This window comes from Aedes albopictus, chromosome 1, assembly GCF_035046485.1.
Source record: "Aedes albopictus strain Foshan chromosome 1, AalbF5, whole genome shotgun sequence".
Taxonomy (NCBI): Eukaryota; Metazoa; Arthropoda; class Insecta; order Diptera; family Culicidae; genus Aedes; species Aedes albopictus.
The window spans coordinates 27878273-27900301 of NC_085136.1; the positions used below are offsets into that span (position 1 = coordinate 27878273).

Here is a 22029-nt window from a genome sequence, read left to right on the forward strand (position 1 = left end):
AGGGGAGGATAAGGAGGGGGATGGGGCAAATTGTTTGCTTGCGCACGAACGTCGGTCGGGACGGGATTATGATGCGCGTTGATGCCGACAGGGTTGTTCGTTTGTTCGTCCGGCCGACCGTCTCCGATGCCGGCTGATTGTGGCTGGTTACGTGGTCACGATGCAGGCCCTTAGCAGTTAGGGTATGGGGGACAGTCAGGGTAGGCATTTCCCAGAATCCGATTATTTTCATTCATAAATTTTCGAGTGTGTGCGGTGAGATTTTCGGTTCGTCTCGGACTCTTTCTTTTCAAGGTTCGGTTTGTCTGGTTTTGCTTGTTCTGTGCGTTCCACGTTTCGTCCCTATGCTTTTAGGTACTAGCCAGGATATTATTCGGAAGAAGTATGAGAAAGTGCCTGTGCGTTGTTCGTCGGAGGTCTCTCTCTCTCTACTCTCTGTTTTGACGATGGGGATGATGATTGGTGCCGGTTCGGATGAAGTGGAGCATTTTTGCGCATTTTTTTATGGTCAAGATTAAAGGACCTCGGTGCCGAGCTGTGATTGCAGGCTGCTGATAGGCGGTTAGACCGATTCATCTATCGGTGGATATTCAAAGTATTGTTTTCTTTGGATTCCTCTGCTCAACTCAGCTTCGCGCTGTTTGCCTTTTTCTGTCTTATTTACTTACTTCTGTCATATCTTGCTCTGCCCTATTCTTTGACCTGCCCTATTCTGCGCTGGCCTATTCTTTTTTGCTTCGCTCTGGTCTACTCAGCTTTGCTCTGTGCCGCTTCTCGCTCTGTTATGGCCTACCCTGTCCCCATGCTTGTCCCGCTCAATTTTGCTGTACTCAACGTTGCTCTACCATGATGTCTTCTTCACAGGGCAAAGTTGTGTTTCCTGTACCCTGTATCTGCTCTTATCAAATCTGCTATGCACATTCTGCTCTGCTTTACCCTGCCCAGTGAATAACTATTCTACTTAGTCTTGTTTTACCCTGTTTTTTTCTTATTCTGTTTTACTCTGCCCTACTTGAGCTTGCGCTGTTCCACTCTACTCTGCTTTGTGTTATTGTGTTCTGCTTTATTCTGCTCCACTCGATAAAGTTGCTTTGCCACGGTCCTGTTCTGAAGTTCTCTAGTTGTTACAAAGATGCAACTCTTCGATTTTGCTTCATATTTAGGACCAACAACTCATCACTATGTTTGCTACCGTGTTTTCAGCCGTGCCAAGGCACTGGAAATCGAAATTTGCATCTTCAAAATCGTGAGGTCACTCTTTGATATGATAAAGAAGTTGACAAATATAACACCGTTTCTGGTAGTATCTTAACCTTATTTTGTGCTGTTCTACTGTACCCTGCTCTATACTGCTCAGCGCAATATCGCTCTACTCGGTTTTGGTCTACCCTGCTCCTCCTTACTACACCCTGCTTCACCTTGTTCTGTTTTGCTCAGTCCATTCTGTCAACTCTTCTACCATTTTCGTGAAAATCAATATTAATTAAAATTTCGAAAATAATATTTTAATTCACTTATATGACGGTGTAAGTTTTACGTTGTTCAGTTTTGCTCTGATATGCGCTTATCTGCTCTACCGTACTCTGTCCTGACTTGCCCTGCTTTACCTTTCTTGGCCTTTCCCAGCACAACTCAGCTCCATCCTGCTTGCCTTATGTGGTCTTACTTTGTTCTACTGCAACATGCTTTGCCTCGTTGTTCTGATTTGCCCTATTTTGCTTTGCACTATCCTGCTTCGCTTTGCTCTGCCCCACTCTTCTTTGTCCTTCTCAGCTGCGCTCTATACCGCTGTATGTCGCTCTGTTCTAGTCCACTCCATTCCGCTCAGTCGTACTGCTCTGCGCGTTCTGCCCTGCTCTACCCTGCTCAGCACCTCTCTTCAGTCTGGCTCTACCCTGTTCGATTCTGCTTTGCCTTATTCTGTTCTGTTCCCTGTACCCTGATCAGATTCTACTCCATAATTATGGCAAAAACTAGAAACTTAACACTATTTTTGCTACCGTGTAGTGTAGCAGTAGCATCTCACAATTTTCCAGCCGTGTCAAGGAACTGCAATTCGAAATTTGCTTCTCCAAAATCGCTAGGTCAATCTTTGGAATGATAGAAAGTTGATAAATTTAACACCGATTCTGATAGTATCTTATAGTATAGCCTTTTAAGAACTTAAAAAAAAAAATCTTATTTTGTTCATTTTATATGACGGTCAAAGTCTCACGTTGCTCAGTTTTGCTCTGATATGCTCTACTGTACTCTACCCTGAGATGCCCTGCTCTACTTTTCTTGGCCCTTCTCAGCACAACTCAGCCCCAACCGGCTTGCCTTATTTGGTCTTACTTGATTCTAAATACTGCAACTAGTTCTGTCCTGCTTGCTATGATCTGCCCTATTCTGCCTTGCACTACCCTGTTCCACTGTGCTCTGCTCAATTCCGCTCTGTCCTTCTCAGCTGCTCTCTGTGCCGTCGTATCTCGCTCTGTTCTAGTCTGCCCTGCTCCTCTCAACTGTACTGCTCTGCACGTTCTGCCCTCCTCTACCCTCCTCAGCCCCATATTGCTCTACCTCATTCATGCTCTACCCTGCTCAACTCTCCTTTTTCTTATTCTGTTCTGTTCTCTGTACCCAAACTTTACTTACTACACCCTGATTTACCTTGTTCTGTTTAGCTCAACCCAATCTGCTCTGATATACGCTTATCTGCTAAACCGTACTCTACACAACTTAGCCCCGTCCTGCTTGCCTTTTTCGGTCTTACTTTATTCTACTGTAACTTGGTCTGTCCTATTGTTTACATCTACCCTATTCTGCTTGCACTACCCTGCTTCAGTTTGCTCAGAGCGAAGTGGGGCTTTGTTCTTCTCCGCTGCGCTCTGTGCCGCTGTATCTCGCTCTGTTCTCGTCTGCCCTGCTCTGCTCAATTGTACTGCTCTGCGTGTTCTGCCCTGTTCTACCCTGCTCAGCCCCATACTGCTCCACCTCAGTCTTGCTCTACCATGCTCGATTCTACCCCACTTTAGTCGACTTGGCCCGAATTCTGTTCTGCTCTACTTAGGTCATTTTAAGTGATGATTCATGTTATCGGTGCAAATTAATAACAGTTCCAATTTCATGATGATTATTCCAATTTCCAAGACATGGAAGTCACGTTCACTTGTCACTGTTTTTCATTTAAAAATGGTCCTCTTTCGAGATTTCGAGATAAAGGATATTTCTGGAGCTGTTGGAGATAGTTATTGTTCCTCCAGGAGTTCCATCTAGAATTTCTCCCGGGGTTTACCTAGAATTGTCAACTCCAGGAATTATGAGATTCCTCCATGAACCTGTGAGTTTCCTAGAAATTCATCTGGAATTATCTTTTCATTGGTTTTTTTTTTCAGAAATATCACCTGAAATTCCTCAAATAGTTTCTCCAGGAATTTCTTCAGCAGTCTCTCTGGGAATTTCTCCAGAACTTCATTCGGGTAATCTTTCACGAGATTTTTTGTCAATGCATCCAGGAATACCTCTAAGAGTTAAGTTCCTTTGAAAATTCATCTTCTGAGGATATAGGAAATTTTTCTAAAACTTCTTCCAGAAGTTCCTCCGAGAATTCCATCTGGATTTGTCTGAGAATTCCCCCTAAAAGTTTTTTTTTTAATATCTTAATTTTTGATACTTTCAGCCCTGAGCTGGTTATTCTCTTAGGTCTCCTAGAAGTTTCACCTCAGATGTTTCTGCAGATGTATCAGCAGGAGGTCCTTTAGGGATTCCACTAAAAGCTACATCGGAGATTGCTCCCTGATTTCCTTTCTGATAATTTCCCCAGAAGAAGCTTTATGGGAATTTCTTTAGAAACTTCTTGGATTATTTATGCAGAGTTCCTTCTTTGAGGTTTTCTGGGAATAGACCCAACTGAATCTTTTCGAATTTCTCTGGAATCCCTTTTGAAGGTCATCCGGTATTTTATTCCCGAAGTTTTTCCCAAAATTTCTTGGAAAATGTAACCCAGAGTATTCCAACAATTCCTCCAAGAGGAGCTCTGAGGATTCCTTCAGGTGAACCTCCGGTTATGCTTTCCTAAACAGCTCCGAAAATTTTAACTCAGTGTCTCTCAACCGGGAATTCCTAAAGTCTCTCCTGAATACCTCCAGGAATTTTCTCAGAATTGCTTAGGTAATTCTTGTAGCAGAAGCTCAGGCAATTCTTCCCTTGCCATCACCAGAAGCACTTACTGAATTCTTCCCAGAACTTCATCTGAGTACATACTGGATTTCTGAATAATTACAGAGTACCTTCAGGAGTGAACTGGGATTTTCATCCAGAGCATATTCAGGGATACCTCTGTGTACCTCTGCGATTTCTTTTCAGAGTACTTTTGAGAATTACTTCAGAAACTCTTCCCATAATGAATTTGGAGTATCTTCTGAATTTTCACCTTGAGCATCCCCAAGAATTCCTTGAAGAGTGCCTGCCTAAATTCCTTGTCCAAACAATCACGTACAGTGAGCAGTTTATGGGCCCATACCCGTAATCTCGCTCGATTTTTCGAATCCTGTTCTATGCAGCTGTTCCAAACAAGCTCTGTGTTGTTTACTTAGCCTGTCTTGTCGTGATGTGCTCCGTCCCACTCTGTCTTGCGCTGCCTTGATATCTATGTACATTAAAATGTAGTGGCATACGTGGGACCGCGCATAACAAGCAAACGGAAGGTTCGATTTTGGTCGTCTTAGTTTTTTTTCTGTTAGTTTTCACCCAAAGAAGGTTTATGAAGCAAAAAACATGGAAAAATTGAGAGTTTTTAAAAATCGATCTTCCATACATTTTGACCGGGGTCTCCAGTTAGCCTAGTGGTTAAGGCTATGGATCGCCAATCCGGAGATGGCGGGTTCGATTCCCGTTCCAGTCGGAAGAATTTTCTCGACTCCCTGGGCATAGTGCATCATTGTACTTGCCACACAATGTACAAATTCATGCGATGGCAGGCAAAGAAAGCCCTTCAATTAATAACTGTGGAAGTGCTGAAAGAACACTAAGTTGAAGCGAGGCAGGCCTAGTTTTAATGCGAACGTCGAGCCATACAGAAGAAGAAGAAGAACATTTTGACCGGGGACATGGTCTTGGCTAGAAACATGAAACGTCAAAAAACGCAGTAGGCAAGACAAAGTTTGCCGGGTACCGCTAGTAAAGTATAAAGTTCCCCGATCAACCCTACACACTCAATTTTGAATACCGTATTCGGTAAATTTTTGACGAAAATAGAACAGCTGAATACAGCAATAATGGATTGTTTACCTTTTGCACCAGTTTTTGAGAGTTAGTGTACTGAACTTTAGTAAAATCGATTACCGAAACTACCGAAATCGTTCTGCTGTTCTATTTTCATCAAAACAGTACCGAACAGGCAATTTAGCATTGAGTGTGTACCCTATTCCAGTGGCGTAGCTAGGAATTTGGGGGCCCGGTGCGGAAGCAAATTGGTAGGCCCCCATGAAAATTACATAACATGTACATATTTTTTAATGATAAATCTATACATTTAACTGGCAGTGATGGCCAACGGAAGGTTAAAAATTATCTATCTTATCTTATTTTCTGTTTTCCTTTATGATTTTTTCCGGGAGCGCGAGATTTTTTTATTAGAATTAGGATGAAAATATTTTAACAATTTATTTAGAAATAGCACCAAATTATCATTTATAAACGCTTTCAAAGATTGCTTTACTTTTTTCTTTAAGAAATTTTTCTTGAAGAATAATTTGTATTCAAGAAACTTTTAAGTTGTAAATGCAAGGATTCAGTATTCCTCTAAAAGCACTCCTTCAGGAATGATATTATTATAATTAGCCTTATTAATGAGGCTTTCAGTCCCTTGGCTGGTTCACCTCAGACATGCAGGAATGTTTTCAAAATACTACAGAGTAATTCAAAAGATTCTTGCAAAGGCTTCATCGAGTATTTCTCGAAATATTAGTTCAAGAATCTATCAATTATATTCTGAGGATTCATCTAGAAGATCATCTAAAGAATTCTTTCAAAATTCCAGAAAAAAATGCTACAAAAATCATCAATGATTTATTTAGAACCAGATGTTCTTCCAAGAAATTACATCGGGATTCCCTCAGAGGAAGAGAAGCCCTTCTAGGGTTTCTTTAAACATTCTTCCGTTTCTTTCAGAGAATCCTCTTAATATTCCTTTGGTGATTTTCCATAGATTCTTCAAGTATTTCTCAATTCTTCCCTCAAATAACTCTTTTAGATATATCTCCAATAATTAAACTTGGAATTTCCTCAAGCATTCATCACTTATCTTAGTGTCCTTTTAAAGATTTCTTAAGAATTACTTCCTAAGATTACTTCAGAAATCCCACCAAAAATTCCCTTTTCCGAAAAAAATCTTCAAGGATTCTTCAAGAAGTTTCTCTAAGGTTTTACTAAGAGATTCATCATAGGATTTCTCCATTAATTAAACAAAATCTCCAAGGATTCCTACTGAAGAAATTGAATTTATTAAATTAAATTAATTAAATTAAATTTTTAGACGGACTTCTGTAGGAATTCTGTAGGAATTCTTTCGAAAAATCATTCTGGACTTCCTCTAACGAATTTTTCAATATCCATCAACTCTAGGAGTTTTCTCGAGAGTTCCTTCAGGAATTTTTGCAAGTATTCCTCTGGGCACTTTTCAAAACAAATCTATTTCTCCAGAATTTATGATTGATTCCTCCAGAATTATTACGTTATTTTTTATATAATCCGTGCTCACTTCTAACAAATATACAAAAATAAGAAACAGAACAAAAACGCTTCATTCCATTGTTTTGAGTGGGATAAAAATGGCAGCGTAAATCGCTAAATAGTAAAGAAACAGATATCCTATCTTATCAAAACAAATAACTTCTCCAGAAGTCTCTCCAAGGATTTAGGAAATGTTCTAAGGTTATTCAAAATTCTAAAGGATTTCCTTTAAGGCAGCCTTTAGAAATTGCTCCCAAAATTCCTTCAGGATTTTTTCCAGAGATTTCATTAGTAATTCTCTTGCGATTTGCCCGAAGATTCGTTCAGATTTTATTCAAGTATTCTCTTAGAGTTTCTTCAATTGATTTCATTCATTCATTCCTAAACTGATTTTTCCAGGTATTTTACAAATAATTTTGTACAAGAAATCTATTTGGGTATTTTTATGCAAGGATTTCTTCATGTATTTATTTAATTACTACTGCAAGGGTTTTCCGGAGATTCTTACACAAATTCCTCCAAGAAATTCCATAGGAATTCCTCCAGGGGATGCATTGAGTGCTTTTGCTAGATTTTTTTCAGAAATTCCTCTAATAAGCCTATTCAAGGATTCATAAATTCCTCCAATGAATACTTTAGAAACTCAAAAAAAAAGAATTCTTTCAATTCTCACAGAAATTCCTCCTAGAAATTCTTTAGAAATTTCTTTATACATTTTTAGGAAATTGTTTGTGATCTCTTCTGGTAATTGAGATTTTTCTCGGTCGTTCTGTTGTAAATTCGTGGATTTATTTTTAATTTGCAAAGATGTATCTCATAGAACATCAAAAGTAATAACAGACGGAATTTAATAAAGAATTATCAGAAGAAATTTACAGAGGAATTACCAAAGAAGCTTTGGCAACTTTTAGCCACTTAAATTTACAAACGAATCGACTAATTAATTTTCAAAGTACCTGTATGTGTCTCTGACAGGTTTTGGGCCGCTGAATCCGAATCCGGGCTCAGATTTGTTTCAGGACGCCACAATTTTGAGCTATACCTCAATTTATAGGGCAAAATATGCGATTTTGGGCTTTTTTGACTGCAAGCCGTTAAGCATGGAAATATTTTTTTAAGCAATTAAAAGGTAAAATGATCAATTGACATCTAAATTTACGACTCACGCAAAATATTTCGTTTTATCAAATCAAATTTGAAAGATTTAAGCATTTTATGTTAATATGTAAACTTGCATGCAATTTTTGGAGGGTGGTTTGTATCGTACCTAACATAACCTGGGTCCAAAATCTGTCAGAGACACATTAGTTTGCTCTTGAGACAGACCAAAAGTTAATTTTTGTTACGCTGTGCTATTGAAAGAATTACAATAGTAATTGTCTGGTATATGAGCAAAGGAACTGCTGGTAGAACTTTTAGAGAAATTGCTGAATCCCGTAATAAATTTCCAAACCCAAAGAATTTCAAAAAGTTCTGTCAAAGATATTTTCAAAAATAATAACCTAATTCAACTTTGAACATTATTGCCGAGAAATTCCAAAAGAGTTATGCCGAAATAGTTTTCAAAAACATTTGCAGAGAAAATTCCAAGAATACTCTTATAGGAACTTTCGGATCAAATCCAATCAAAGCATTTCCCAAGAATTTGCTAAAAAAAACGCCGAAAGATATTTGAAAGTTTTTTTCAGGTAACTCACAGAAAACTCGCCGAATAAATTACCAAAAAAAAAATGCCAAATGAATTACCCAATCAATTCCCGTAGGGATTGGCATAGAAGTTTCCAGAAAAGTGTTAAAGTTATTCCGAAAGTTATTACCAGAGGTTTTCTCAAACGAATTGTCAAAAAAAAATCAGTGAAAAGTTGCAGACGGAATTCCCAACAAATTTTTTTTTTCTGTGGAGCGGACCTGGTGTGATGGTTAGAACACTTGACTATCACGCCGAGGACCTGGGATCGAATCCCACTCCCGACAAACTCGCAAAATGTGAGTTCTTCCTTCGGAAGGGAAGTAAAGCGTGGGTCCCGAGATGAACTAGCCTAGGGCTAAAAATCTCGTTAATACAGATAAAAAAAAAACAAAATTTTCGTAGAAATAGAAATCTAAAGAAGTTCGTAGAAATAAAAATCAGAAGCAATTTTTGTAGCATTTCTGAGAATTAGTTGAAGAAGTTTTCAAAGGAAATGCCTAACAATTAATCAAATATATCGTCAAAGGAAATTTTCAGAGCAATAGCCGAATCAATTCTCAAATTAATGTTTAAAGATATTCCTTAATGAATCTGTACACGGGTTTCCGAATTAATTACTAAAAAAGATAAAAAAAAAACGAAGAAATACTTCAAAAGTTGTAATAAATTATGTAAAAATTCTCACAGGAATTGCTCCAAGAGATTCTACTGGAATTCCTCAATGAATCCTTTAGGAATTCTTCCAAGGTTTTTATCAGTTTTTTTCTATTGATACCTTTAACGGTTTCTTTAGCGATTACACCAGTTTCGTCCGGATTAATTTCACAAAACTTCTAACGAAATGTTTCTAACGATTTCATCAATATTTTTTTCTCAAGTGCGGAGCTCCAAGAACTCTTTCTTGGATATCTTTTACGATTCATCTGGGAAATACTTCAAGGACTTCTTTACAAATTCCTCGAAGATTTTCTGCGAAAGTTGCAACAGCGATTCCTTAGGAAACTTCTTTTTCAATTTCTTGAAGGATTCTTCAGTATTATGTAATCCCAAGAACTCTATAAAGAGTTTCTTAAAGATATCCACAAACGATTCCCACATGTTCTCTTCAGCATTTTTTCAGAGGAATATTTTGGAGTTCCTTCAAGATTTTTTTAAAAACTTATTCAAGGGTTCTTTTTGCACTGCCTCATACGATTTTTCTTGGAAGTCCTTTCAAGTATTTCTTAAGAATTTGTTCAAGCATTTCTTTAGTAATCATACCTGCAGGGATTTCCTCATAAATTCCTCTAATAATTTCTGTAGAAAATCATTCAAAGATTCCTTAGGCAATGTTTTTATGTCCTTTTTCACAATTCGTTCAAGAATCTTTTAAGAAATTCCAGTAAAAACTCAATCTTTTCAACAAGGATTTTGTTTTTCAAGTTACGTATAAAGATTCGTTTATGGATTTCTCGAAGTTTTTCTTCAGATAACCCTACAAGGATGGACACATTCATCCCTAAAGAATTCCTGCACAAATTTCCTCAGGGGGTCTTACAGAAATTCACCTAAGGCCTCCTGCGGAAATTCTTTTGAAGATTGTTTTTTTTTATTTGCACCAAAGAATTTGGAATTCTTTGGGGTTTCCGTCATTGATTTGTTGAGAAATTATCTAGGCATTTCATAATTAGTTCTTCCAAAAATCCCTTTGCTTACAGATTTTTTTCAGGAATCCTTTAAGTAATTACTCATAATACTCCTAGTACTTGTAGTACTACTTCATAGTACTGTAGTAATCCTTCCAGAACATCATCAAATATACCTCCAAAATCAGCCCAATACATCTTAGAATTCATCTAGGCGATTCTTAAAGATTTTTTTTTAGAAATTTCTGCAAAAAATCCTACAGACATTTCAACAAGAGTTCCTTCGTGAATACATTCAAATTTCTTGGGAAAATCTCCCAAGGATCCATTCGGGTATGGCTTCAAAAATCTCAAAAAATTATCAAATATATTTTCCATGAGGAACTACTGCAAGATCCCTTCTTGAAGAAATCTCTAAAATCATTCTTGGAGAAATTCCTTGAGGTCCATCTGAAGGATTTCTTGAAGAGTTTCATGATATAATCCTTGAATGGCTTTATGCACGGTTCCGAAATGGTATTTCTGAACGACTGCTTGAATAAATTCTTACAAAAAATCTCAAAAGAATTCCTGAAGGATTTCTTGATAATTGTTTGAAGAAATTCTTGAAGAAATGTCAGGACGACTTCCTGAAACAATCATTGTAAGTATTCGTAAACCAATGCTTAGAAAGTTTTCTTAAGCAATCCCTGAAAAAAGTTCTGAAGTAAATCATAGAGGAATTTTTGTAGAAGTCTTTTAAGTAACATCCTGATAAATCGAAAAATATATTCTTGCCCGAAGGAATTCCCGCAGAAACCCTTCAAGAACGTAACATGTGTTCAGTTCTTAATTTTGATAGATGGAGCCCCTGAATTTCAGCTGCTATCTTATGCCAAATCAACACATATGTTTGGTTCTGTGGTTAGGATATTCAGGGACATTTTCATAATGCTCATGAATTATACTTCCATATCGGTACTGAATATCGTAAAATTCAATTTTGATTTCGAACACATTTTTTTATTGTATTTTGGGGCTCCTGCAGGTGCAAAGAGTAGTCATCAAATTAATATAAACAAAACTAACGAAACTACATGAATAAAGTGTGTACATTTATAATTGTTAATAATAGAACATCAAAATAGCCATCTGTGTTCCCATTCCAAAATCTCTTGATAATCACGAAGAGGCCCCTACATACCTATCAACAGATCGGCAAGTATTTAAAAACTTATACTTACATGTAGGAATCTTTCGCTAATCACAGAACTTTATTCAAACTGGGCCCCCAAATTCAGGAGGCCTCCAAATCAGGGAAGGTTTATAACACTAGACCTGCCCTGATTTGGAGGCCCCCTAGATTCGGGGGCCCGGTGCGGACCGCACCCTCCGCCCCCCCCTTGCTACGCCACTGCCCTATTCTGCTACATCTCGAAGTTTTTCCCTGTTCAGCTCGTACGAAGCCGTGTTCTACTCTACCCTGCTTCACGCTTTTATGTTTTACTCTTCCGGATTTTGTTCTACTTATTCGTTCTCTGTTCTGCTCTATAGTTTTTTGCTCTTTGCTCTATTTCGCATAGTTCTGCTTTCATCTACATATACTGTTTTACACCCTGTGTTGTTCTGCCTTACCCTGCTCTGTTTTATCCTACTCAATCCAACACTACTCTACTCAGTTTTGCCCTGCTATTTTCTTCTTGACCCTGTTCTGTTTTCCTTAGTTTTGTTCTGCCCTACTCTTCTTTGCTGATTCTGATTTCATTTGCCTAATTCTCCACTACTTTGCTTGGCATGTCTTACTTGTTCTCTGTCCTGATACGCCCTGCTTTACCCTGTTTTGTTTGCTTTAATTTAGCTAGCTCTATTTTTAGCTAGTCTTGTTTTACGCAGACTAAATATAATCGCATTCAGCAATCAGTTGAATTTTCTTCTAACAGGCATCTGCGGCGAACTGGGATACAGTTTGCGCCTGTACCAAACAGAACTGATTAGAGCAGAGCTCAATAAACAGAACAGGGCAAAGCAGGATAGATCAGGGCAAACCAGTGCTAAGTAGGACAGTCTACGAAAGTAGTGAAGAACGGGGTAGAGAAAAACAGACCAAGCAGGACAGAGTTGGTTAGATTGAAACAAAAGCATACAGCACAGTGCCAAGCAGGGCGTAGCAATACTGAGTAGTGCAGTATTGGGCTGAGCAGGCTAGACCTGAACAGAACAGGGCAAGGCAGAACAGTACAGGGCTTGGCACAGGGGGTAAAATAGGGTAAACGAAAGCAAAACAGAGCAGAAAAAGGCAGGAGAAATCAAAGCAAGGCAAAGAAGTGTAGAGCAGGACAGAGTAACAAGCACATACGGTGAACCGATATTAGGTTTAGCCTGTACCAAACGAGACTGACTAGGGCAGAGTGAAGCAAACTATGGCGAAGCATAAGGAACAGTGCAGGGTAGATAAATCAGGGTCAAGTAACTAGGATAAACTATGAAAGTAGCGAAGAATAGGGTAGAACAAAACAAATCAAGCAGGATAGAGTTGGGCAGAATAAAATAAAGTAAGACAGCACAGGGTCAAGCAGGGTGGAGCAAGACTGAGCGAAGTAGGCTTGAATAGAGTTGGGCTAGACAGAACAACAAAGGAGGTAAAACAGAGTGAATGCTTGGGTAAATGAAAGCAAAACAGTACAGAATAAGGCAGAGCAAACAAAGCAGGCCACAGCAGTGTAGAGCAAGACAGAGCAACAAGCACGTGCAGTGCAGTGAACCGAGATGAGGTTCAGCCTACAACAAACGAGACTAACTATGGCAGAGCAAAGCAAACCAGGGCGAAGTAAACAGAACAGGACAGTGCAGGGTAGATCAGCTCAGACCAGGGCCAAGTAACTAGGACAAGCCAAGAAAGTGGTGAAGAATATGGTAGAGCGAAAGAGACCAAGCAGGACAAAGTTGGGCAAAATAAAACAAAGAAAACCAGCACAGGGCCAAGCAGGGTGGAGCAAGATCGAGTAGAGTAGACTAGTACAGAACAGAGCAGGGCAAGGTAGAACAGCCCAGGGGGCAAAATAGGGTAAATGAAAGCAAAACAGTGCAGAATAAGGCAGATAAAACAAAGCAGGGCAAAACAATGTAGAGTAGGACAGATCAACAAGCTCGTGCAATGAATCGATATTAGGTTTACCCTGCACCAAACGAGACTAACTAGGGCAGAGCAATGCATACTAGGACGAACCAAACAGAACAGGACAGCGCAGGGTAGATCAGAGTGAAGTAGAACAGAACAGAGCAGAACAAGGTAGAACAGCACAGTGGTCAAAATAGATTAAATGAAAGCAAAACTATGCAGAATAAGTCAGAGAAACACAGTGGAGCAAATCATTGCAGAGCAGAACAGAGCCTGGTTAAGAAGAGGAGAAATGGGCAGGGTAAAGCAGGGTATAGCGGGCAGAGCACGACTGGCTCCATATCCGTAATCAAGATCGATTTCTGGTAGGGTTTGAATGTTTTGAGGTCCGATTAGATTGATTGATGATCAACTACATACTGTGATCTTTACCAAAACACAAGTTTGATCGTGTCAGCCATTGACGCTCGTAATAATCAGGATACTCGTTGTAACAAAGACCATTTTCTTCTTTGTGTAACCGACCAAAACATGTTCCAAAAATGCGAAATCTCGAAGCTCCTGTTCACTTGCAAAATTGAGAACGTTTCCCGTCTTGACTGCAAAAAAGATGATTTAAACAAATGCCCCATTTGCAACACCCGCCGTCTTCAAACAAAAATGATGAATACAGCAAAAAAAAATCATCTGAAACTGCGCCAGGCCTCAACTAATCTTCGCCGGTCCCTTTCATTGAACGCCGTGCAACAATGTTGCTGCCAAAATTATCAAAACAAAAACCTGGTCCAAGTCGAAGCCGAAGAATCTCCTCAAAGCCGGGGCCCCGCCTGCTTGGGTCGCTGTTATTGTTGTTGCTATTGTTGTTCGCCGAAATCCCGTATGCGTACTTCCGTGGCTAATTGTGAATTGTTCTCACCGTCGGAGCTCCTCCAGAAGAGGGAATCCTTTGAGGCGCAAAAATGCGCCAGCCTGCTCCGATCACTGCAATGAGGCGGCGTTGCGCGATGACGAGATGAGATCATCACGGCGGCGACGTTTTCGTGCGAACTCTGATGGAAGTCCAAATCCCGAATCATTGTTAAGGATCCATCCAAGTAGCTCAGTCGGAGCGATGACATTCGCCAGCCCGAACAAACAGATGTTTGTGATTTGTGGGATCGTTTAGTGTTTACTTTGTTTCCTTCTCTGGACGGTCAGTTCTTCCTAATTTATCTGACTCACTTCGGCCGGATTATGCGACAAGTGGCAGTTTAGATTGTCTGAAAACGATAAATGTCTCGAGCGAGTTGAGCAATAACAACGGTCAGCTGTCGGGATAAATTTTGATTAATTTTGGGCGATTTCCGTTTCTGGGTATTTTGTCGCCATGGCGACCACGGGCGGCTGTCACGGTGGGGGTGAGGGATCAATTCCCGTCATTGACGGGATATTTTTCACAGCTTAATTTAATGAATTCTTCGGAGATTTGATCCCACAAGCCATCCTACGCACATTCCGTCGAATCATAGGCGGAATTTGTGCTTCAGAGCGGAACGAATCATCACTGTCGAACGAACGGAGTCGAAATTGACGGATTGGACGGTGTTACTGATGCAAGTGCAAGGCGGAACCATTCTTGGTTTGGGCTCTCTCATAAATTTGATGCAAATTTATTGTCTTTTGATTCCGCCTTTGCACATTGCACTTCCATCCAAGTGCAAGGCAATCATCGTCGTCTGTTGGATAAAAACCCCGAAAACTACAAACGAAATCACACACGCAAAATAATACGATAATGGTCGGCAGGGGTTCCACAACCAAATAAAGAACCAAAATCCGTTAAGTATTGGCGCACATACTGTCTATACAATAAAATGTGATTCTGAAAATTTGCACAAACTTCGCAATACCTCCTTCGATTGCGAAAACGTCATCAACCCAACGAACCAATCGTTTTGGGAACCACTGCCAAGAACAGCCCCAAACGAGCAAGGACCATCGAATTGGAGCAGGCCAAGTGTTTGCATCGTAGCATCAAGTCATGCGTCATACGACGATGACGGTGATGTAGACGACGACACAGTTTGTGAGGGTGTCATTTCGCGACATCCGCTCCAGTAATTTGGAGAGTTTTCATTCATCAAAAGACGCCATTCACTGCGCGCGCGCATATGATTCGCCCACCCGAAACGGGTCCCCATATTTTCGGCGAAACCGGATGCCGGCCGACCGAAGATCCCTTTTCGTCGGGGACGCGGACGTTAACGACGAATCGGTCACGTTTCGTTGCCAATTATTTCCGTTTTTGTTGCTTTCTCGGTTTCCTAATTAAATCGTTTGTTTTGTTTCGCTTGTACTTAAGTGCGCATTGCGCACGGATCAGTTTCACTCGTGACTAATTTGTTCCTTTTTTTTTCTTTCTTTCCTTTTTTGCAGAACATTATTTTTCCAATTACACTGCCAGCACGGTGGCAGCCTCCAGTATTGCGGCGTCGCTCAGCGGACTCAAGTGGGACCTGCGCAGCGGCCAATCGATTAGCTATCTAGTGAATAGGTTTACCGATCTGACCGGGATCGAGCAGGTAAGATTCGTTTTGGGGGGAAGTGAGGGTCCATTTTGACAGAGTTTGACAGTTCGGGCAGTGCTGCCAGTGGGAAGATTACTGTAATGGTCCACTGCACGAATTCGTGCTGGCCTGCTTTCTCCCACAGGAAATTTGACGTTTGAGCGGTGCCGACACCGCTCAAACGTCAAATTTCGTGTGGGAGTAAGCAGGCCAGCACAAATTCGTGCAGTGGACCATAGCTATTTTGACATTATTAGCCAACATAGTGCTAGTGATACCTGGGGTTGACGCAACTGCTGGCAGGCAGAAGTCAAACATAGTAGCTTTGCTTTTTCTTGATGATTGCAATGATTGATCATTGATTCAAGTGACAGGTTGGCACAAGTACACGTTGCCTTAACAAAAGTGGCATATAATATACCTCAGTAGAATATGAGAAATGGTTCAGATGGTAAGGCTTTGGACTGGCAAACCAAAGGTTCAGAGTTTGAATTTATGTCAAATGTGCTTTCAATTTTTTTTTTGCAATGGTTTTCCTACAAATCTAAGCGTTAAACCTAACGTCGAAGCTCGCGTCGGAAGATGTCATCTGACGATGTGATTCGATCTTTATGAGCGGATGCGATCCGCTACTCAGCCAACCAGTCCGACGTAAGAACCGAAGTACGGATTAAGCAATAAATTAGTTATTTAGCGTGTCCGATTTTCAACTACGCACCCAATAAAGGTTTTATCATTCTGTCAGAATGATGCGTATATGCATGCGCTAGTTCATGCGGTTTCCCCTACGCTAGCCATCATGTATGCAAAGTTTAGAACGAGAGTTGATATTACCAGCTTGATAACAAAAAAAAAAAAACTAAGCAAATGGTCTTATATTCAAACTTTGAACCTTTGGTTTGCCAGTCCAAAGCTTTACCATCTGAACCATTTCTCATATTCTACTGAGGTACATTATATGCCACTTTTGTTAAGGCAATGTGTACTTGTGCCAACCTGTCACTTGAATCAATGATCAATCATTGCAATCATCAAGAAAAAGCAAAGCTACTATGTTTGACTTTTCTGCCTGCCAGCAGTTGCGTCAACCCCAGGTATCAAAAAACTCAGGATAGCTTCTACTTTTCGATTTTTGTGATTTTTTCCGTAGATCGGGTAAGAAAATGATGTATGGCAATATTATTCAGAATATTGTGGGTAATCATATAATGGTTTGAAACTTTTGATAAAAATTGAGTGTTTGAATTTCGTAGAACAAAAACTGTTGTAAAATGTAACTTTTTAGCATACTTGCATGTCTGAAAAACGAATAAATATGATCAAAACATCCTCCTATCAGTACATAATGTTCACAAAAGTTGTGAGGAACATACATATCTTTCATTTAAGGGTTACCACGATATTTTATAAGGCTTCTAGCCTCCACGGGCATTTTTTAAAGGCGAAAAATGACCAAAAAACACAATTTTGACTTGAGGCACCTCGAAATCATCACCGATTTAGCTGAAAATTTGACCAGAAGTTTGTTTCAGCATAAGAATTAAGATGTGGGGGTGACTGGCTGAATTCGAGAAATTTCATTTTTTTATGGAGAGGTCTACGCTCTACTCTTCTGCTGTGTAGCCATTATTCTTCATTACACCAACAAAGCTAGCCATGAAAATGTTTGACACTTCTCAGATCATTTTGACAGACCACACACATGCACGAAAAAGACGGATCATATATTCTACTTTATCGATATTGTTGCTGTTCTTTTCATGCTCATGTTACACCTGTCATGATCAACCCCCTGAAGAAAGCGTTAGTTCTAGAAGCCGCCGCCTTTGGTCTGCTGGCCAATCTGCTACGTGCGGATGCGAACTATGTCAGTGTCGTACGAAGATAAATTCGTGATCGAGAAACGATTATTTACACATTTTGTTCAATGCATATAGTAAACTTTGTTAAATTTACAAGATGCACAAGTATGAAAATACATTTAGCCCAAGTTAAACAACTGTTGGGACAAGATCTTAGTTCCTACATATAAACACTAATTGATCTAACAATCAGTTCAAATTTATGGCTCGTACAGAACACATCATCCGCGTATTATTGCTACCAATAACGGGAGAGTGCCCATAGGGAACTGCACTGTTTTGATTTTGTATGGGATTTTGACGTTTCGTGGCCTTGTTGTTTACAAAATTTCTGTAAGAGTGAAAGAGAAGGAGAGAATTTTATGCAGTGCCCTATACCCTAAGTGTCGTTTCATACACACCACGTGTTTTCGCCTACCACGTGTTCGAGTTTCAATCGGTCTTTTCGGATCTTTGGGGAATCCGTGTTCCTACAACAACGATAAAGTCAATTAAATGTAAATGTCGCGCCTGCTCAAACAGAAAAATCATTAGGGAGATTCGCTTAACAGCGTAAACTGATTAAACTGATTAAACGTCGCGATCACCAAGGCAATCTTTGATTATTTCATTCGCAAAATGATGAAACATTTCAAATAAGCATGGCTTACGCAGCAATTTAATCTGTTTAGTGAGTACCCCTATTATATTTTCAGCTTTGTGTAACCGCCAATTCATCTCTAAGCTCATGAAGAACATAATTCTTCAACAGTTGGTTCAGTGTTCAGGAAAAATAATGCACGAAAATTACTTGAGCGATTCCGTTTGAAGTGCATACCGCTTTATGCGAGGCATGCACTTCAAACGGAATCGCTCAAGTAATTTTCGTTCAGTGCATTATTTTTCCGTGACCGGAATGGTCAAGAAATTTAACACAGCAAGCCCCATTTGATTTGACGTTTCTTCTCAGCTCCGAACAAGGGTCAAGAAAAATCTAACACATGCATTTCTTGAGCGATCCTAAATTTCCAACGCCTCATCAATAAACTGACAGTTTTTCGGAATATATCACCTTCTAATGGGTAGTACGCAGATCGCAAGAAATTTCTTGGCCTATCTCGATGCATGGAAATTTCAGACAAGGAATCGCTCAAGAAATAATAAAGCTTCGCTTTATTCCGGATCCTAGTACGGAGCTGAAACCAAACGTTAAATCAAATGGGGCTTGCTGTGTTAAATTGCTTGACCATTCCGGTCACGGAAAAATAATGCACTGAACGAAAATTACTTGAGCGATTCCGTTTGAAGTGCATGCCTCGCATAAAGCGGTATGCACTTCAAACGGAATCGCTCAAGTAATTTTCGTCCAGTGCATTATTTTTCCTGAACACTGAACCAACTGTTGAAGAATTATGTTCTTCATGAGCTTAGAGATGACACTCAAGGAAGCTATTCCACGGTAGTGTGACACGGTCCTCTTGCAGCCTTTCTTAAAAGCAATCCAGGAAAACGCCACTTGACATGGAAAGATTGAACACTCAGTTTAATGAAGTAGCAAACGAGTCCACACAACTTTTGATGACTAGCGGAGGAATACCATCCGGTCGGCATCCGGTGGATGATTTAAACTCTTCACCAGCAGCAACATCGCAAGCACATTGTTAGTGATATCAAAACGCAGTAGAGTAAAGTGGGGCAAAAGTTCGAGTGGGCAAGAGTTTCTTTTCATGTTTTTTAACTTAAAGGGCTGTTTGCAGATCAGAAGAAATTTCTCAGCCTATCTTGATGCATGGGAAATTCCTTGCCTGAATCACTCAAGAAACCGTTTTTCCTTCGATCGCAGTACGCAGTTGCAAAGAAATGACAGTTTAAATGGCAGTCACCGTAGAAAGTTCCAGCCAGCAATCGCTCAAGAAGTATCTTGAACGATTTATTTCAAACACAAAACTGGGCTTAATTCAAATACAGTAGACGTTCGATAAGTGCAACATGTTTACGTTTCAGTTACCGAATGAAATTCGCTAACTGCATCGACTGACAGCCGTCAAACAGTTGTCAAATGCTGTTGGACGCAGCCAGAATGCACTCAAAAACATCGCAATGCAGCTGTAGTGCATCCGAAAAACATCGCAACTCTGTTGACGTTTTGTTTTTGACAGATAGCGGTGCGATAACTGCAAAATTGTTGCACTTAGCGGACTTGCAGTTAAAAAGCATTGCAGTTAAACCGTTTGCACCGAGCGAACGTCTACTGTAATATCTTTCGGGTGTCAAGGTTGTTCGAAGCCTTTTTGAAAAAGAGTCTTTCATTCCATAAATTATGAAAATTTATCACTATTTCGAAAAGTTATGACAAAATGTTGATTTTTGATCAAAAAATTGTAATAAATACGGCAGACGGAAGGCTTGGAACGTTCCGGGTGGCGTTGTCTATGTTTTGCAGGTTAAGCTGTTCATCATCGAACGCACTACTGAATTGAGAGCGGAACAAATCGGCAACCGTGGTGGTTGTATCGGCTTCATGTAATCCATTAGTCATCGTAGAAGGCAATCTGGTTTCCTTTCGTTGATCGTTTACGTGTCACCAAAAACTCTTGGGGTTCGATTTGAGGTTCTTTTGTAGGCGGTCTAGAGCCAAGCCAGCCAAGGGCTGAAAGTCTCTATAATAAAGACAAATCAAATCAATGTAGACAGTCTAGGTGAGCATTGTAGAGGCGTCCATTAAGTTGCTTATAAGCCCTGTTCGCTGCTAGGTAACTGTGGGAATTCGGCTGATTATTCTCGATGAGAATTGCCCAGTGCAGCGACCCGATTCACTGCAGTACGTGCGACGTGGTCGAACGCTGGCTGAAAAAAGAGGAAGAGTCGTGGTTTGCTATGATCTCGTCAGCCGCTGTCAGTCGATAGCGTAGGTACACGCTATTTTTTTCTCGCTCATCGGCTGTGTTGGCAGCGCACAGAGCGCTGCAACACATGCACAAATGACCGAATGTGTTTAAAATGTGTGCGCGCCACACACATTCCATGTGTTCCCGGCCTACTACTCATTTTTGTGCGGCTCGGTGGAAACGGAACAGTCAAACGTCTCCCGAGCCGCGGCCAAACAGTTTGGCATATGTAAACATGAGGTGGATTTTCGGGATTTTTTCCATCGAAGAGCTGGAAAGCAGATGGAAATGGAAATATTTTTGACGCATTTTCAACTGCTTCAGCTATTCGATGGAAATAATCTCTGAAAATCATGAAAATTGAATCTTTTTTTCTAAATTTCATAAACAAAAACTAATATGGAAGCGGATTCCATATTCCGGGCGTTCCACAGAATGTGTGTTTTCCACACATGACAAGACTTCATGCACCCGAACACATGAATGTGTACGACCCATGCAACACACTAAATGTGCGGCATGTAAAGAGGGTCGATTTGAGAGCGACCAACACAGCCGCTGTGTCGGTGTGAGTTAGCGTGTAGGCGTTACCTCAGGTTACCCCGGGTGCAATGAGAGTCTAATGAAGGTGTGGAAGAGACACTTAGTGTGCGTGAGATCCGTGTTTGGTGCAAAACATGTCACTACTACAAGCAAAGCGAGCTCCCATAAGAACGCGTGTCAAATAGTGACGTCACTATTTGTGTTTACATTTTTCTTTGCTTACTAATACATAGCCATCTCTTCTTCTTCCCCACCTGTAATATACTCTCATTGCCCCGGGTGGACTTCGCAGCACATGCGTGCGTTATCTATTGTATAAGGCTATCTGACGTTTAATCACCTTTTTCTTTTTGGCTCCCGAGGAGGATAGGTTTGTTTTCATGGGAAAACGTGTCCCTATGAAAACATTAAACAAAAAATTGCTATCTTCAGCTGCTGCTTGAGAGAGAAGGGTGATGAACGCCAGATTGCCTTATGTTGACATATTAGGGATAAGACTCTAAACACACTTTGTCATTGTTAGACATATAACACACAGTAACAAATTAGTCTATGGTAACATGATCTAAGTAGCAGAATAGGATACTGCATGATGACGTCACGAAGCCGAGCACTGACAGTTCAGCGAGCTTGTTTACATGAGTCCTGTTCAACGACGTAGGTTGAACTTGCTCGAACTTGCTCCCTCCCGCTCTTTCCCGTTTGTTGACAAATGGGTAAGAGTAGGATGCAGCAACTTCGAGCAAGTTCAACCTACGTCGTTGAACAGGACTATGGACTTGGTCTCTGGCGGAGATCCGGCAAAACTGTTTTTCGATACAATTTCAGTAAAACGGTAATTAGACGGTTTGTTTTGTATTAGTAGAGTTGAATATAATCGATTTTTCCGTATCATAATGGTTTCGGGGCGGAAAACGTAAATTTAATTTTCGCCGCTCGTTAAAAATTCTAACACCTTGTAAACAAGCTCGCTGAACTGTCAGACAAAGTGAGGTTAGATCAGGTGCTTGCAGTACCCTATCCGTACGATATTCGCTGTGACGTCTCAGGGCTGTCTGCTTCACTCTTTTCAGGTTTTTGAGGCTGGC

General features: G+C 40.3%; 1 protein-coding gene across 1 annotated transcript in view; it reads left to right on the plus strand.

The window, feature by feature from the left end:
* Positions 1 to 22029, plus strand: part of LOC109428421 (G1/S-specific cyclin-D2) — a 216864-nt gene that overhangs the window by 176150 nt on the left and 18685 nt on the right. The window contains exon 4 of the mRNA XM_019704171.3: positions 15539 to 15684. Coding sequence (XP_019559716.3) covers positions 15539 to 15684 — 146 coding nt within the window. The remainder of the gene's footprint in view (positions 1 to 15538; positions 15685 to 22029) is intronic.